The 18,547-nt window shown below is 53.8% G+C and overlaps 1 protein-coding gene across 2 annotated transcripts in view; it reads right to left on the reverse strand.

Moving 5' to 3' along the window:
• PRKCB (protein kinase C beta) overlaps positions 1–18,547 on the reverse strand; it is a 274,237-nt gene that overhangs the window by 67,960 nt on the left and 187,730 nt on the right. For both annotated transcript variants that reach the window (XM_081132525.1, XM_081132524.1), the window contains exons 7-9: positions 16,708–16,842; positions 10,471–10,567; positions 4,039–4,185 (exon numbers count right to left, since the gene is read on the reverse strand). In XM_081132525.1, the coding sequence (XP_080988651.1) occupies positions 4,039–4,185; positions 10,471–10,567; positions 16,708–16,842 (379 nt within the window). The remainder of the gene's footprint in view (positions 1–4,038; positions 4,186–10,470; positions 10,568–16,707; positions 16,843–18,547) is intronic.

Below are 18,547 nucleotides of genomic sequence, written 5' to 3' on the forward strand. Positions count from 1 at the left end.
ACTGTCAGATGAGTGAAATGAAGCTTCTCTGGCGCCTGACCCAGTATACATTGGGGGGGGGGGGGTACAGCAGTTGAATCCACCCTCGCTAGCAAAGGAGCTTAGGTGCCCTGGCCACCGCCCAGGTCGCCCCAGCCGGGTCAGAAGGAGGAGACACTCGGAGAGCTTCACTTACCCCTCCCCTCTTCGCGTCCTCAACGGGTCCTCCAGACACAGCTCGGTCACTTTGTTACGAAGCCTTCGCGGCCTTCACAAGGGCCCCCCAACTCCCAAGGCTCGCAGAGCACACACCACGCTCAGCAGCACCTTAGGTCTGTGTGGCTTTTTAGATTGATGTGCACCCCCCGCGGGGTTTCAAAGTACGTAGTTTTCAAAATTCATAGGCTGGCATACTTCTCTGTGCCTTCACTGTATGTAAATTTTACCTTAAAATAGTCATAAACAATACTGAATTCTGGTTCAATGATACGTATGCTGAAGAGTTTAAGGGTGCAGTGTACCAATGTCTGCAACTCGCTTTGAAATGCACTGAAAAGTGGGTGAACCTAGGGACACACAGATGGAAAGGTATGTGGGAAAGTGCACACAGGCCCATGCCAACTGTAGAATCTAGGTGACGGGTATTATGGATGCTCACTGTATAGTTCTTTCAACTTTTCTGAATTAAAAAAACATTTTCATAATAAAATGTTGGGGAGAAAGTTCAGTGAGAGTAGGAACCGTGAGCACACTACATCGTCAGCCTGGACCGTACGTATCTGCCCATCACAGACTTGGAGCACAACTCAACTCCAGGAGCCACTCGACAGCCAGAGGCTAAATTCCTGGAAAGTGTCGTGGTTGGCAAAGCTGGAGTTAAAGGTTCAAGGAACCACAGAAAACAGAGACCGAAGGGGAAAACTATTTTAGAGCCGTTAAATAATAAGTGAGTGAACATTCTGGAAGGCACGAGTCTCCACACAGCCCGACAGGCCAGGGGCCCCGCTCTAGTCAGGTGACACCTCAGGGAAACCCTTACCTGCTCAGGGCAAACTCTCCAGATAGTTCTTTCACAAAAGTTGTTGAAACAGGGCTTAGTCATTTGGCTCTCAATAGCTTTCACTCCTGCTTTCTCAGTTTTTTCCATAGATCTTAGAAAAACGCTTCTGTCACTCTATTATGGGGCTCAGGGCATGGGTTCCTGGGCCCGATCTGATTCGGTGGACATGGGGGCAGGAGGTGTGAACAGATTACCCCAAAGGTCGTCCGCCTCACCTTTGGAAGGAAGAGCCGCTGCCCTGCTGCGTTATTCCTTTAAGGAGCAAGACAGCAAAATGTTAAAAGTGGGCATTTAAATATAAAACCACGTGGACGTGAAACCACGACTGGCAAAGCCAGAGTGACAAAGGGTCACGACGTGCTTCGAAGGATCACGGAGGTTTTGTTATCCACTTGCTTTCATGACACACTGTTGTTGTCATCTGTGACTTATTTGATGCCACCTCCCCAGTCTGAAACAGAACTCTCAATTATTATAACAGTTTCCATGGAAACATATCCTCTATTCTCTCTCGTTCCCACACTGCTCCCCAATGACCCTCCCCCACCCCCTTTCCACGAGGCCCTCCGGAGCTCCCATCCCTCCATCTAAAACTCCCCAATCTATCTTGTTAACTTCTGAGGCAACAAGGCCAAGAATAAAAATGCACATTTACACTAGTTAAATCAGCATAGAGACACTGGAAAGATGCAAATTAAAAGAACAAGTGTTGGCCTATGGAGGGCAGTAGCAGAGAGGGGCACAAAAAGACGCGAACTTGGGTGGGAGCAAGATTTCTCAATATTTACCCTTTAAGTATAATTTTAATTACGAGCCATGAATATACTGCTTACTAAAAATATAATTTTAAAAAACTCTCCGACAGCCTCAGCTTATTCGAGCCCCTTCAGTAGGCCACGCCCCTCCCTGCCGTAGTGGAAACCGCCCCTCTTTGGGATCTAAATGGCTCTGTTCTTAGCATTTTAAATCCCTTGACCTCATCCATCTGTTTTCCACCCCCAGGCCTCCAGACTCCTCCTTTCCCACCCGGCTACCACCTCTTCCAGCTCTGACTTCCTTCCATCCCAGCCTAGACGCCGTTTGCTTTCACTGAGCACCGGCTAGGAGCAGGCTCCCTCGGGTGCGCACTGGGCGTCTCTCACCCCAGAACCCTTACCTCCCCTGCTGCTGTGGTCTCCTTGCTCGCTGATGCTCTAGTCCCCACGCTTAGCTCAACCCCCCCCCGCCCCGTCTCCACGTGCACATCCAGGCTGCCCCCAGCTGCTGGCAGAGCGCGCAGTGGGGCGGGCACTGCCATTACCAGCTTCTCGTTTGGCCCTTGGGACTGCTCATCAAACTCACTGCGTGCTCCTGCTCTCAACGCCCTGTCCATGAGAGGCTCTTCCAACGTGGGCCAGCCCTGACCCCACCTCAGCAGACGGCCTGTGACCCACCGAGAAAAACTTACGCATTCAGTCTAGGCCCTGAACGAACTCAAGCCACAGGCAGTGGGGTACAGCAGTGGACATGGCAGAGAGGGTCCCCGCTCTTGTGGAGGTCAGATCTTAGAAGGAGAAGACCAACCAATAAACAAGAAAATATCACCTGGTGGCGGGAGCTACGACGGTTACATATAACGGAGAATGAATGAGAGCCTCTTTGAGGAGGTGGTCTGGGAAGGCTTCTCGAAAGAGGTGGCAGATAAACTGAGATGGGAATTACAAGAAGGAGCCAGTCACGCATCACAGACGCTCTGAGGGAGGAGGCAGCTTTGTATGCTTCAGAATCCCAAGAACCACCCTGTGGCCCAAGCACAGTGGGTGACAGGAGGGAGAAAACGTCGTCGAGCAGAGATCATACCAAGGGTCATGATGAAGGATGTAAGCCAAGGACGATGCACCGAGTTTACTCTAGCTGTGAAGACGTCACTGGGGTGCCATGAGCAGGGAGTGCCTTGGCCCAATGCAGGGCTTTAATGAATGGCATGGCTGCTAAATGAAAAGGTATTAACTACAGGCCGCAGTGTGGAAGCAGGGGAGCCAGCCGGGAGCTTCCGCAGTAGCCAGGGGTAGCCTGGCGTAGGTCAGGCTCGCAGTGGTGAAGACGGACAGCAGCCAGGCAGTTCATGACGGGCTTTGGAGAAGCAGGTGTCAGGACTCACCGTGACTGCACGTGCTGGGATGCGGGCGGTGTGAGAGGAACTCAACGATAACACTCATGTTTTTACTTAGGCTACAGAGATGGGGAAGGAATTTATAATTTTTGCACACCTGAGTTCGTGGCATGAGATTTATACCAGACAGATTTGTAGAACACAAAGGGCTTAAAAGACTCAAAACAACACTAAACAAGTCAGGAATACTTATTACACCATCTCGATGTCAGTAAAACAGCACCTCCCGGTATCTATAAAAGCATCCAGAACCACTCTACGAGTCCCAGGGTCGTCCTTCAACTGTGCTGCTATGTGAAAGGAACTGTCTTCGTTCTTGGCTGCAAGAGTTTGCCTTTTTCCAAAAGGCAAACCTGATCGTGTCAATTCTCTGCTTAAAATCTTTCAGTAGCTCCCTACTGCACTGTGAATAAAACCCAAGCTCCCCATCACAGCTCACGAGGCCCTGCCCATCTCTGCAAACTCACATCCCACTACCTCCTTTGCTCATGACAGTTCGGCCCCAACACCTTCCAATGGTACCTAAAATGTACCAAGCCCTCCCCACCCCAGGACCTTTGCACATGCTGTTCTCGCCTAGCTCTTTGAAAGCACAGCAGGTTCATTCTCATCCCCAGGCCTCAGTTTGTATGTCACCTCCTCAGACAGTCTGAGTGGGTCCCCTCCTGATTTGTCTGTGGCACAGCACTCTCTTCATTGCCTCCACAGCGTCTACTACAAACTATAGTATAGACCTATCTACTTTTACTCTCTCCCTCACCGGAATATAAACCCCATGTGAACAGCAAATGTGTTTGCCTGCTGGTCATTTATTCTGGAGCAGTACGGCCACCAAACCCCACTGTACCTTGCCAAAGCTGCCTTTCCCAAGCACCATCAGGAAGTTAAAATCACTCAGCTTCATGCGGTCCCTGTTCCCATTGTTGTCAAATTTGGCTATGGTGTTGGTCGTCTTTTCTTCCGGAGTCTTGGGTGCCTGGCCGATCTTGGCCCTCTGGAGGGGGAAACACACAGACACATCATTAGGGTTTGACGATGCCTCTGTGGGAAGACACATGTGGACAGTGCGTGCTGTGGTCCCTGCCACTCCTGCCGCCCTGCCCCACCCCCACCCCCGCCCCATGAAAACCATGGCCAACATCCACTCTGCAAGGCTGGAGCCTGGAGACCATCGTTGGCATCTCCATTTCTCTTGTCACCCTCACTCGGGTCTCACCAGGAACAGTCACTTTTTCCTCCTTGCTGCCTCTAGAATTCATCTTCTTTCCATCTCCATCAACATCGCCTGCCCTCACCTCCCACCTGGACAGTCACCTTGGTTCCCTCCACACTGGGCTTCCCATGCAGCAGAGTGAGCTTCCACGTCCTCACACCTACCTGGTCACCATGTGCTTAACATGCTGCAGCGGTGACCCATTATTTTTAGGATAAAGACCTCGGAGCTTTTACTGGCCAACACGGCCCAGCACGATCAGGCCCCACCTTGCTCTCCAACCTCATCACTCCTCCCTGCAGCTCAGCTTCATTCTTTCACCTCCCACCTCAGGGCCTTTGCACGAGCTCTTGCTGCTGTGTGGAAGGCTGTTCTCTCCCCTTCCTTCATCAACTTAGTTACCCCAGTTTCACTTCCTCAGGGAAGCCCTCCTTGATTCCCTGTGTCTGGACTAGGTGTCCCTATTTGCTCTCTTCATCCATTTCACTTCCTGTCTATATTGGGTGATGATTGTCTGTCCACTTGCTTCCCCCAGGGTACTGAAAACTGCAAGGGCACAGACAATTTCCCTGGCAACTAATATAGTTTCTGGCTAAATGGATAAATGAATGGGTGAGGCCCATGTATGTCCTCCGTGTGACGGGGGAGGGACCTGTTTCTGTGAGCTGCAGAACAGCGACTCAGATGGCAGAAAATGCTCTGAAACAAGGAGAGGGTAGGAGACCAGCAGGGAGACCTGCAGCTGCCAGAGCCTTATTACTGCATTTGCTTCTAGGAGTGAGGAATTTATGCATGTTGAAATCTTAGCCCCCAGTGCGATGGTATTTGGAAGCAGGGCCTTTGCAAGGGGAGTAGATCGTGAGGGTGGAGCCCTTGCAAATGGGATTAGTGCCCTAAAAGATCCTGAAGAGAGCGCTCTGTCCCGTCCACCACGTGCGAACGAGAGGTGGCTGTCTGTGAACCAGAAGCCCTCACCAGATACGGAATCTGCAGGGACCTTGATCTTGGACTTCCCAGCCTCTAGAACTGTGAGGAAATAAATGTTTGTTGTTGAAGCCACCCAGCCTCTGGCATTTTTTTATAGCAATCTGAACAGACTAAATCAGAATGTTATCTAAGCTTCTAGACTCTAGATCAGAAGTCTAATAGCTCTATCAGCCTGGTCTGTTGTTTTAATATTTAAATAAGTTGACAACTTAAAAATCAAGAGATGTCCTCTAAAAACCTGATTCCAAGCTTCTTATAAAGAAAAACATTAGTCTCCCTTATCCTCAGTTTTGCTTTTCACAGTTTCAGGTACTCATGGTCAACTGTGGTCTGAAAATAGTAAATAAAAAATTCCCCAGATAAACAATTCATAAGTTTTAAATCACACGCCATTCTGAGCAGTGTGACGAAATCGCATGCAGTCCCACTCTGTCCCATCCAGGACGTGAATCATCCTTTGTCCAGTGTCTCCATGTGTATAAGCTACTAACCAGCTAGTCACTTAGTAGCTCTCTCAGTCATCAGATCAACTGTCATGGTATCACAGTGCTTGTGTTCGAGTCACCCTAATTTTACTTAATATTGGCCCCAAAATGCAACAGTAGTGATGTTGGCCATTCAGATATAGCAAAGAGAAGCCATAAAGTGTATTATGTATAGGAAAAAACACAGTATATATAGGGTTTGGTACTATCCACTGGGGATCCTGGAATGTATCCCCCACAAATAAAGGGGCACTACTGTAGCTCTGGCAACACTGAGCCCCATCCAGTAAGGCATGGTGCTTCTGGATGGGATATGCCCTCTCGTTACCACAGTCCCCACCAACCCCCGCTGTCTTACACCACGCCTTTCCCCCTCCTTATAATCTGCCTGGCTCTTGAAAAAATTTGGGTTTGTGACCCCTTTAGAGGACAAGAACTTGAGAGGACAAGAACTCTGTCCTGTGTCCCTCTGAAAGTCCCATGATCCCCAGTGTGAACCCTAAGAAAAAAGACACCTAAGAAGGGTGGCTAACTGGGTGTAAAAAAAAAACTCCACAAAACAACAGCAGAGCCTAGCAGCCTTCTCTGTGCAGGGGCCTCCCGGGCAAGCTGACGCTCACACAGGAACCTCCGCTGCGCTGCGGGCCGCCGGCGCTGTGCTCCCGCATCCCAGCAGCCCTTATAAAGGAGCTCCTGGGGCGGCTTCGCCCAGCAGGCCCGAGGCCTGGCCAGCCAGCGAGCTGCGCGGCTCCGGCCCATGGGAGAGGCTCTGCGCTCACCCATCAGGACGGCGCCTCTGAACCAGTGGAACTGTGAGGATTCCGAGTCCTCGCCTGCCTGAGGGTGGACAGCTGGGGACGGGGCGGGGCGCTGCCCGCAGAAGCCGGCCGGCCTCTGGCTTAGAGGGCGGCTTCCCACCAGAGGCCGGGGACTGCATTCCGGGGCCAGCGCTGGAGCACCAGACGTCTTGCTGGAGCAGAGCAAACTGTACCACTGTTGAACTGTTTGCACCAAAAAAAGTTTCCTTCTTCACTGCACCCCAAATTGAGGGTTCCTGTTGGTGCTGAATTGGTGCCAACGACCATGGGGTGGTGCCAGTAACCTCATACCTAGCAGGTTCTCTATCAAAGCAAACATTTTTAAATTGAGGCCCAAATTAAAATTATCCTCAGTCTTACTGGGTTGGACATGGCTCAGAAACAGGAACACACTAATAATTGCCTTTTCATGTCTGTGATTTAGACATGAACTCGGTGCTCAAAGAGGAAGCAAATGCTAGACGGAGCTTCCGAGCGAAGAGCTCTGCCTCTTCAAGGCTGCGCGGGGAGGGTGAAGGCGCCGGGCAGCCAGCCTCCGGGCTCGTTTCAGGTGACTAACGCCTGTCCTGGCTTAAGCTGGGCTCTTCTGCCAGCCCCACCCCTACAAAAAGCTTCCACACCCCTTTCCCCCGGACCCAGCTGTGGTGGCAGAGACCTCAGTTGGCTGAGAGTCCCCGTAGATGCTTCCTGACCCACAAGCAGCCCATCCCAAGCCCAGGAGCATGTCCTGAGCTTTATTTATTCCACGGGGGAGCCGATCATGATGACGACAACCTGACATTTGAATGCTACGAGATGCCAGATGCTGTTCTAAGTGCATTATCTCATTCAGTCCTCACACAACCCTGTGAGGTAAGAAGTGCTGAGCTCCCCATTTGACAGATGGAGAATTGAAAGCTCAGAGATGTCAAATAACTTGTCTACGGCACTCAGCAAGGAGGCGGCAGAGCTGGGATTCAAAGCTCAGCAGTCTGGCTCTGAAACCACTGGTACAGAAGAGGCTACACGCACAGATGCCGCCCCAGGTGTCCCGCCAGCTCCCCGCGGGACACTCCTCTCTACACCCGGGCTGCTCATCCAGGACACGGTGACCCGCCGGTGGGCTCAGCTCCTGGTTGCAGGAGCAAGCGCAGCCCGCGAGCGGGGCGAGTTGGAAGTGCTGGCGAGTCGATTCCCTGGAAGCAGCCCGCAGCTGCGTGTGGAAGGGAGCAGGGGGGCACGCCAGCCTCCCACCCCTCGGCCGGGAAACCCTGCAGCACGCACTCAGCTCCCGGCAGGATGAAGCCCCAGCTTCCCACAGCAACAGGCAAGCTGCTTGATAACCTGCATCTCGGGCTCCTTCCTTCCCGCACATCGCCCCCGATCTATGGTGCCTCCTGGGGTCTCCTCCAGAGAAACTGCGCGCACTCGAATCCTGAGAGTCTGCCGCTGGGGACTCTCAGAGCAGGACAGTGACTGCCCGCGGGTGTGACAAAGTGGTGTCACCTCTCTGGGCCTCAGTTTCCTCATTGGTCAAAGAAAAATAGGGGTGATAACAGCATCTAACATTCAGAGTTGCCATGAGGATGAGTTAAATGAGTTAATCTTTCTAAAGTATTTACAATAATAAATGGCACATAGTCAGCATTTTATTAAGTTAAAAGATTCTAAGAAATTTTTTAGGAAAATGTCACCAAACCCATCGTGAACCATCCAAAATGGTGCCTTCCCTTCCCTGGCCCATGGGCAAGCTAGGGGTCTGAAGAAACCCCCCCCGGAGCCCACTCTGACCTCCCGAGGTGCCCCTGCTCGCCCCACAGTGAATTCTATCACCCGATCCAGCAGCCTGGCTTGACCATCACTCAGAACAGAGACTTGAAGATAATTTCTGAGTCGCTCTGGGTGCTAACTGGTGACTGCACAGGGTTTCACTGCTCACGCTCAAGGTTTACTGAAACTCCTGTGTGTCTGAGGACACCTTCCAGTCTGTTGGAAACAGTTTTTGGTCAACAGCTCTGTCAGGAGCAGCTATGATCCAGGCATACAGCATCTGGGGCTCTTGCTGGAAGCAAGGGGTACACAATTTGTCTCACGCAGACAAAACAGCCCTTTACTTCAAGCCAGCGACTGGCCTCAATAAATGCTCTGTTCGTGTAGGAAACATGTTCCTTGTGTCCTGAAATGCCACCCCGGCTGCCCTAGGACAGAAGAAATCATTTGGCAAAATTGAGACTTTATTTTATACAAGAAAATACTGGCCTTTTTTTTTTTTTTGTCACTCACAGTAATTCGTTTTAACAGAGCAGCAAATGGACATGTCATCAGGAAGGTGAGGGAAAGAGATGGAAAGTGTTCTCTGGAAGGACTTGTTTTTATCAAACGATGCCCAGTTCTCAGCCCTGCCGGAAGGGAAGTGCTCCTGTCAACTACTCTGGTCGTGACCCAGGTACACGGGAATGACCTTCAGGTCCAAGCTCAGGGCCAGCCTGCTGTTCCACTTGTTTCCAGGAAGGGCTATCCCACTGGGTCAGCGCCATCTCCACAGTCCATGTTTGTGGAGGGCACAGGCCCAAGACAAGGCTCAACACTCACGTGCATTTTCCATCTATTTCAGGGGGACACTAACATGGCTCCTGAAATATGGCAAAATCCTTGCGGCCAGCACAGCCCTTCCACTCAGACCTCCGCCTCCCTCGCAGCCTCACTGGAACCCGCTTTTGCTCTCTGCCCCCCCACACCGCCCTCCTTGTCAGTCTCATGCAGCTGCGGTAACTCCCCATCACGGGGCCTTTGCACGTGCTGTCCTCTCTGACTGGAATGCTTTTCCCCCTTTACTTGGTTAATTTCCATTCCTGTTTCCTCAATGACACTGTCCCCGTGCTCTCAGACAAGGTTACATTTCCCTCTTATGTTCTCAAAGTACCACTTTGAGGACCTCTCTTCCACAGAACTTTACCTGATCATATTTTCTTATTTGCTTGTGAGATTACTCGATGAATAACGATGATGGTAATCTATCTCATTTTACCTGTGTGATACATTTTTTCAGAGCCAGTAAGCCATCACTGCTTATCTAAAATTGGTAATTTTCCTGATAGACTCAGCATATTGAGTTTGCAAAAACAAAATCATGTTTTCCTCCATGAAACAACTTTAAAATCACTCAGTACTCAAATAATAAAAGAACTCAAACTCATCTTCCCCAAACCCTCTCTCTGTAAAACTGGGATGTGCCCTACATACCGCTCACTCTCACATGGATGGAAACAGGGTTCACTGGCCCCACAGAAGGGGAGGGTTTATCTCAGGCAGAAGCAGAGCCAGCACTGGAGGAAAGGTCAGAGCCAAAGTCGGGGCTCCTGTTCTTTGGAAGACACACCCATGGGTATTCCGTGGAGTCACCAGCACAGTCAGTTCCATTTAAACCAGTACAGCACCATCCTGCCAACACACCCAAACCCAGAACCTATCTCTCAGCAAACCTCGTTGACTCAGCCTCCAAAATATATCACTCCTCTGTCCAACGTGTTCACCATCACCACCAGCCCAGCCCCAGCCACCACCAAAACCACCTGGGCACGGGGAGCACTTTCCTGAATGAAGACAGGGAGGCAGGATGGCTTCACGAGGCAGGGGACATTTAATTGAGGTCTTGAAGGATAAATAGGAGTTTTCTGGGAGACAACATTGCAAAGGAGTCACGAAAGGCCTCAGTAGAAACCACACCGTAAATGGGACAAACAGCGCAGAAGCAGACCCAACTGGTTCCCATTGATGCAGAAAGAAAGATGTCTCACCTCAAATTTCTGCCGCAGCTCCTCATTGCCCTCGCCTCCTTCCGGCGGCACGGGCACGTTAAAGTACTCGCCCTCCTCCTGGCTCAGCAGCTTAAACCTAAAGGGAGACACGGGCAGGCAAACTCCATCACTCTACTCGATAGCATCTTATTGGTAGAACAAGAGGAGGCCCAGGAAAGCTCTACTTTAAGTAACACACGGAGGGTCTTTTGTTCTGGGCGGGGGGGGGGGGGGGTAGCCAGGTATGCTATATATTTTTATTTTTGTAACGATTCTACGGACATCAGAAAATGTATATTCTGTGCTTACAGGATGCAAAGTTCTCTTGTTCTCGCCCCCCAAACAACCGTCCTGGTGATATCACCCAACACGCATGTTTCCCGCTTCCGTCCGTGGCGCGCTCTCGTTCCGAGGATGCGGGAAGCCCTCCGCGGCCCGCGCATTCCTGTCGCGCTCTCCCAGCATTTCGACTACCTTCTACCTACGCTGCCAGCGTGCCGTCCTGCACTCGGGGCTGGGGACTGAACTCCACGATGCCACCCTTCCTGGGAGCAGCCCCCAAAGTGCAGAAGCCCCCAAAGTGCTCGGCCTCTTGAGAAAGGGGCTCCTCAGGGGTTAGGGACACACGTCCTGCAGGCAGGCCACGTCTGGGGGGCTCGCAGCCCTGCCTCGCCTCCCGGGCACCCGGTGAGCTGGTCAGACCCCGAGTCTTGGATTTTCTCGCCTTCAGGTGCACGGAAACCATGAGCGCGGTGCCCGGCGCTTAGCGAGCGCTCAGGAAGAGGCGCCGCACCGTCCTCACCGACACCGGCGTGTTACACAAACACGGCAGCTTCGGTTCCCGGCCACCGGGACGCCCCACCGGTCAAGGTGAGAGGAGGGAGGATCGGGGGCACTCCGCGGGCATTCAGGTCAGTAGGGGCCAGGTCCCCAGCTCCTCGCTCCCTAAAGAGGCTTCCTAACCAATTTACGGTTTTCATCACAACTTCTGTCTCCATTCACAAATCATCCTAGGCAGCTTCTAGAAATAAAGGCTGGGTGGTTCAGAGCGGAGACGACCATCGAGTCTCCACGTTTAACATTCAGTTCTCTCCTCCAAGTCCCACTGGAATTGCCAAAAGAAAGACAAAAAAGGAGAGAACATCTGTGTCTTCTAGAAGGCAACAGGGTGCTCTGCACACAGCAGGCGCTTCTGGGAATGTCCACAAATTAAAGTCATAGCGAGAGGCCACGGAGCGGTGTTCGGCAAACTTTATTCGCCTTTGTGGATTTCGCTAAATTTGGATATCATCGACTAATGCTTTTCCCTAAGTTGTCTTTTATTTTTTATAATAAATTCACTTTGAAAGACACTTGGTATCTCTTATAAAGAAGGCCAACATCACTTGTGACAAGTAGAAAGTAACTGTACAAATATAAACACATGCAGCGCAATGTTGCCCAGGTCCACGTGGGCGGGGTGGCCTTCCTTGTTAAAACGGGGGTCGGCCAGCAGCGCGGGTGCGGGGCGTCCCTTCCTCCAGCGTGTCACACTGTAACGCTCCCGCCCTGGGGATGGGATCCACTATCCCAGTATTACAGGGCTTGTGTTCAAATCACCCTTATTCTGCTTAGTAACAGCCCCAAAGCAGGAGAGGCGAGAAGCTGCAGCGTGGCCGGGCCACGGAAGCCACGGGGCACTTTCCTTCAGTGAAAGGTGCGTGTGGAGGAAATGGGGTCAGCCTATTGGGGCTTCAGGCATCCTCTGGGGGCCTCTCTACGGATAAAAGCACGTTGGAAAGGAAATTAAAACTACAACTGCAGACCCCGAGTAAGCAGCAAGGGCTGGAACGCCGCGTGTGAAAACTTGGAGGGAATATTTAGTCCCTCCAGTGCTTGTTCACTTTGTAAAGAGCAGAAGATGCTGAGAGAGGAAAATAAATTAGCAAAATATTCAACTGAAGTTCAGACGCAACCACAAAACAAGCCTACAGGAAGGAGAAAAAAACACAGAATTGATGCCCAAATCCCAGAGCCGATTCTTTGGGGGAAAAGAGCCAAAACAACAATAAAATAGACAAGCGTCTGGAAAACGAGGGGGCAGAAAGGAGACGGCATAAATAAAACTAGAAGCACAGAGGAGAATCTGACAGCAGGCACAGCTGGTGGCAGAGCAGGGGGTGGGGGGATGGGCTGAGGCTGCCGCTCACATCTGGGAGCTCAGGGCCACTCGGCCTCACAGCACAGCACACAGAAGAGCAGGAGAGCGCGCCCCCTTCCAGACCGAAACGGAGTCTCAGCCCGGAGAGCGCACCCGTTCCAGAGGGGAAACTGAGTCTCAGCCTCAGCCGGGAGAGCGCACCCCCTTCCAGACGGGAAACGGAGTCTCAGCCGGGAGAGCGCACCCCCTTCCAGACGGGAAACGGAGTCTCAGCCGGGAGAGCGCACCCGTTCCAGAGGGGAAACGGAGTCTCAGCCGGGAGAGCGCACCCGTTCCAGACGGGAAACGGAGTCTCAGCCGGGAGAGCGCACCCCCTTCCAGACGGGAAACGGAGTCTCAGCCGGGAGAGCGCACCCGTTCCAGAGGGGAAACGGAGTCTCAGCCGGGAGAGCGCGCCCCCTTCCAGAGGGGAAACTGAGTCTCAGCCTCAGCCGGGAGAGCGCACCCCCTTCCAGAGGGGAAACTGAGTCTCAGCCTCAGCCGGGAGAGCGCACCCCTTCCAGAGGGGAAACGGAGTCTCAGCCGGGAGAGCGCGCCCCCTTCCAGAGGGGAAACTGAGTCTCAGCCTCAGCCGGAGAGCGCACCCCCTTCCAGAGGGGAAACTGAGTCTCAGCCTCAGCCGGGAGAGCGCACCCCCTTCCAGAGGGGAAACTGAGTCTCAGCCTCAGCCGGGAGAGCGCACCCCCTTCCAGACGGGAAACGGAGTCTCAGCCTCAGCCGGGAGAGCGCACCCCCTTCCAGAGGGGAAACTGAGTCTCAGCCTCAGCCGGGAGAGCGCACCCCCTTCCAGACGGGAAACGGAGTCTCAGCCTCAGCCGGGAGAGCGCACCCCCTTCCAGACGGGAAACGGAGTCTCAGCCGGGAGAGCGCGCCCCCTTCCAGAGGGGAAACTGAGTCTCAGCCTCAGCCGGGAGAGCGCACCCCCTTCCAGACGGGAAACGGAGTCTCAGCCGGGAGAGCGCGCCCCCTTCCAGAGGGGAAACTGAGTCTCAGCCTCAGCCGGGAGAGCGCACCCCCTTCCAGACGGGAAACGGAGTCTCAGCCTCAGCCGGGAGAGCGCACCCCCTTCCAGACGGGAAACGGAGTCTCAGCCGGGAGAGCGCGCCCCCTTCCAGAGGGGAAACTGAGTCTCAGCCTCAGCCGGGAGAGCGCACCCCCTTCCAGAGGGGAAACTGAGTCTCAGCCGGGGGCGTGGCTTACCCTAGACCACATGATGTTGAAAGAATTCCTGGAACAAGAACCCAAATTTCTAGAATTTGGTACATTTACAGTTAAGAAAGCATCAGAGATGTTTTGGCCCTAAATCTGAAGAGGACTTTTATCTGCAAAATCTGAAGAGGGCTTTTATTTTGCAAACTTCCCTCTCAACAATCAGATTATTTCATCAACTTCACAACCATCCTAAAGGATGGGGGGGGGGGGTGCTGTAATTATCCTGGGGATGGAAGCACATCTGCTGAGAAGGCCGCAGCACAGAGGTGACACGACTCACGGACGGTCACAAGGCGTCCGTCCGCCCGGCAGGAGAGGCTCTGTGACCTCCAGGTCTGCACCCCTGCAGCAGGGGCAGAATGGGGGTGGATGCCTGGACCCGAACCCCAGCCTGTCCCTCAGGAGCTGTGTGCCCCTCCACATGGCCTGACGACACTGATCCAGGGACGACGCTCCACCCAGAACCGCTGGAGAAGTTACGGATGGTGCAAGCGCAAATGCCGGGAGACTCAGGACGTGCTCCGGACGTGCTGTCCCTTATCACTGAGCCTTTTGCACTCCCTGCCGGGAGGAGGGCGGTGGCACCGTGGACACAGCCCTGCCCTCTGGGGCCTGGAGAACCACGGGAGGGAGAAGGGTGAGGACAGGGTAAGAACAGAGGGGCTGTGCACCCTCCTGGCTGGGCCCGGGGCAGAGGCCTACACGGAGGCCTGGAGCCGAGCAGCAGCTGCGGGGAGGGGGCAAGGTGAGGGCCCTGAGACCGCGCGCCAGGCTCCCCACACAGGAGACTCAGGCACAGAAGTGCTGAGTGGGTGGCGCCTGGCTGTGCCTGGAGGTGGGACAAAGGACACTGTGTGGAGGGACCTCCCAGGCCAGGGACTGGGACTCCAGCGTGAAGCCAGAACGGTGCCCCAAAGCTGGCTGGGCCGTCAGGACTGGCCGCTGGGCAGCATGCAAGCCAGAGACACCGCGTGCAGTGAGGTCCCCTTGTGTTCGGCCACCATGAGGTCAAAAACTGCAACGGCCATTGTAGAAAATGAAGAAGCTGTGTTTTTCCGCACATCTGATTAGAGGCGCGTCAGTGTGACTCCCGAGGCCTGGAGAGCGATCAGCTCAGTGCCGGCAGTGGAGTAAGAGCCAGTGGCAGCTAGTGCTATCGTGACTATAATTATCACCCCTCTCCTGTCTCCCTTACACCCCCAGGGTCGCAGCTCTTCCTCTTAACCTCTTTGTGCCCAACTCAGCGAGGAAGGCACTCAAATCTGAGAGTGGTGATGTGGGAGCGTGCAGAGTTAAATCGTCCACACGTCAAGAAAAGTTACCCAAAACTTGGAGAAAAGGCAAAAAGATGACAGTGTGACCTTTTCATATCCTGCTAGAGCGTTTTCTAATTAGCTCTCCCCTTCTCACGGTACTACTGCTTATTCACAAGCCAGGGGGGCCCAGGTGGTCTCCGAACTCTGCGGAGACGGATGTGAACGAGGAAACCGAGGCGCCCCTGCGCCCCAGCCGCCACACCGGCTGGCCCCGGGCCTGCTCTCGGGCTCTGTTCAGCGGCCGTTCACCTCTGGCCTCAGTTATGCCAGCGTTCCCTCATCTCCTCACATACAGCCCTTTCGTCAGCCACTCCTCTTCTGGTTTCCTCACTTAGGAGCTAAGGAAAACTTTGACAAATTCTCATTTTATGAGAATTATGTTTTTAACCATTTGTGCACTGTGCTTTCAGACACATTACTATTTTATTTTACTTTTTTACGCTGGGCTTCTGTCCTGTTCGCCTGTCTGCTCGTGTCATTGGTTAGCTTTAGCTTCGGCTCGCTGTGTGATTGCCTCTCCCAGGTCTGCCTCCCCCTCCCAAAGCTCAGCTCCATGGGGCGCGCCTGTCCCACAGTTGACACAGCTCCAGTGCCCAGCACACACTCAGCACACACTGGACCAAAGCCCCTGACCAGCACAGAGGAGAGACAGGCATCTGCACAGTGAGCAAGGGAAAGGACGCGTGGTCCCGCTGATGGGTCTCTTTCTTGCTGAATCAGTTTGATTTTGACGGACTTATAGCTGAAAAGGCCCAAGGCCACTCAGAAATGAAAGAGCTTCTCTTACGGAGATCAGAGCAGCCACGCTCCCGCTCTCCCAAACCACAGCGCCGCGGGGCTGTCTGCTGACTCCTTCGCTCCCGGGCTGCCGAGGCGGCGGACCCAGCCTCTTTGCTGGGCACACTGGGCAAGGATTTTCTGCCTTAAGAAGGGACCAGAGCAACAGCCCCAGAACAAAGGAGACGATGCTGCTGACCATGCCAGCAAGCCCAGCGCTCTGCGGCCAGGCTCGGCAGCAGTCCTGGGGAAGGAGAATCTTCTCAGAGAGTCAAAATTTGACCGGGGATTGCATGTTATTCTGGGTAAATTGTGAGAGCCACTTTAATAGAGGCCACGGGGCCAGTCAGATCATATCATTGTATAAAGTAGGGCTGGTGTAAAACAATAGGGAGTGGTGGCAACTGTGGCAAATGCAAAATCCTGTCTACGGGGGCATTAACTTTTCAACTGTCTCATTTGATTGGGCCCAGTGTGCCCAGATTTTTCTGGCTTTTCAAGCCATAAGTCTAGACTTTTATGGGAAATGTCTTGATTTTTAAAATATTGGCAATTAATTTTTTTCTTTTCAGCACAAGGACCAAATAAAGCATATCTGTGAGGCCAGTGCAGTCTACGAGCCATCCCTTTGTGACTCTGCTTCAGTATTTCACTTGTAGAAGAAGGACAGTCTCGACCCCACGCTTGATGGACCAAGCTGTATCGCGGCCTCCAAAGCAAAAGCTTCCTTACCAGCCATCGACACCAGCTTTCTGCAGCTCAGAAATCCCAAACGACAGAGATCCCATGAAGTCATTCCGGCTGGTCAGGTCCCAATCCCAGATCTCCACGGACAGTCTCCTGTCTTTGTCCGATTCCTTCAGCTGGCTGCAGAGAGAAAAGACGGGGGGAAGTCAGTGCCGGTCACAGGGATTTCTCAAGCAGATGAAACGTACAAGAGGACAAGGCTCGAAGGTAGGAAGTTTTAAAGATTACAAGCTGTTGCAAGAAATATATTCCGTTTCCATCCCAGGCGAGCTCCCCAGGGAGGAAGAGCTTTTTCTGTCTGACAGCCTGTGGCTTAGCCAGGCAGAGGGCCCACGCCAGCTCTGAGGGGGACAGTCTAGCCACTTCTGCCGCCTTCCTTATGTCTCAGTAGGGCTTGTGGTGTTCTGGAAATCTTGTAGACACCGTCACTGTAAGAAATATGGATGTCAATTATGTAACTGTGTGGGTGTTCGCACACGTGGGTTACAGGGAGAAGCTGGGGAAATGATGGAGGGAGCCGTGCTGGTGCTGGTCTGGGGAAAACTGTATTCGGAGGCATCCCCTTGGCTGAGGCTGCGACGGGCCCATAGACTGGCTTGGAGGGAGGAAAGAGGGGATGAGGCTCCCTGCGGGGAATCATGCTTCCGGCCCGCGGCCTCGTGTCAGACTGTCAAAGGCTGACTCTCAGCCATATTTGCCGTGGGACTTGGGGCACGTTCTGTAAGCCCCATTGGTAAAATGGGTTGAAATGGCCAACAGAGCTAGACCACTCCGTACAGTGCCTGTTACACACAGTACATGCTCGTTAAACATCCGCCCATATCACTAACACTTGTTGGCCCAGGTGTATCCAAAAGCGGTCCCCTGGGTTTCGGAGTGCTGACCAGGGAAGACCCCCGAGGAAGCTGGTGGGCGCTCTCAGAGGGCTGCAGGCCCAGCACTGTCCGTAAGCCCAGCCCTAGAGAGGTTAGCGCCACACCCTATGGGTTTGCAGACCCTGAGCTTCCCACAACTTGCCTTCACCTAGCAACACATCACACTGTTTTCTGTGCCACCCACTCCCCCACACCACAGACATTCTCAACTCTACGAAAAAATAGGCTCCAATGTTTAGTTGGCTTGCAATGCAAAAATGCAGATGGAAGAGGAGTGAAGGGAGGAAGGAAAGAGTGGGGGAGGAAGGTGGGGAGAGGGAGGGAAAGGGAGGGAAAGTGGAGAGAGGGAAGGGGAGGGAGGGAAGGTGGGGGAGGGAGGGGGAGGGAAGGTGAGGAGGGGGAGGGGGGAGGGAAGGTGGGGAGGGGAGGGGGGAGGGAAGGTGGGAGGGAGGGAAGGTGGGGGGAGGGGAGGGAAAGTGGGGAGGGGGAGGGAAGGTGGGGAGGGGGAGGGAAGGTGGGGAGGGGAGGGGGGAGGGAAGGTGGGAGGGAGGGAAGGTGGGGGGAGGGGAGGGAAAGTGGGGAGGGGGAGGGAAGGTGGGGGGAGGGAAGGAATGTGGGGGGAGGGAGGGTGGGGAGAGGGAGGGGGAGGGAATGTGGAGGGGAGGGAGGGAAGGTGGGGAGGGGAGGGGAGGGGAGGGGGAGGGGGAGGGAAGGTAGAAGGGGAGGGAGGGGAGAGGGAAGGTGGGAAGGAGGGAGTAAGGGGGGCAGGGAGGGAAAGGGAGGGAAGGTGGAAGGTGGAGGAGGGGGAGGGAGGGAAGGTGGAAGGGGAGGGAGGGGGAGGGAGGGAAGGTGGAAGGGGAGGGAGGGGGAGGGAGGGAAGGTGGAAGGGGAGGGAGGGGGAGGGAGGGAAGGTGGAAGGGGAGGGAGGGGGAGGGAGGGAAGGTGGAAGG

Source organism: Miniopterus schreibersii (genome assembly GCF_964146895.1).
Source record: "Miniopterus schreibersii genome assembly, chromosome: 3".
NCBI classification, from domain to species: Eukaryota; Metazoa; Chordata; class Mammalia; order Chiroptera; family Miniopteridae; genus Miniopterus; species Miniopterus schreibersii.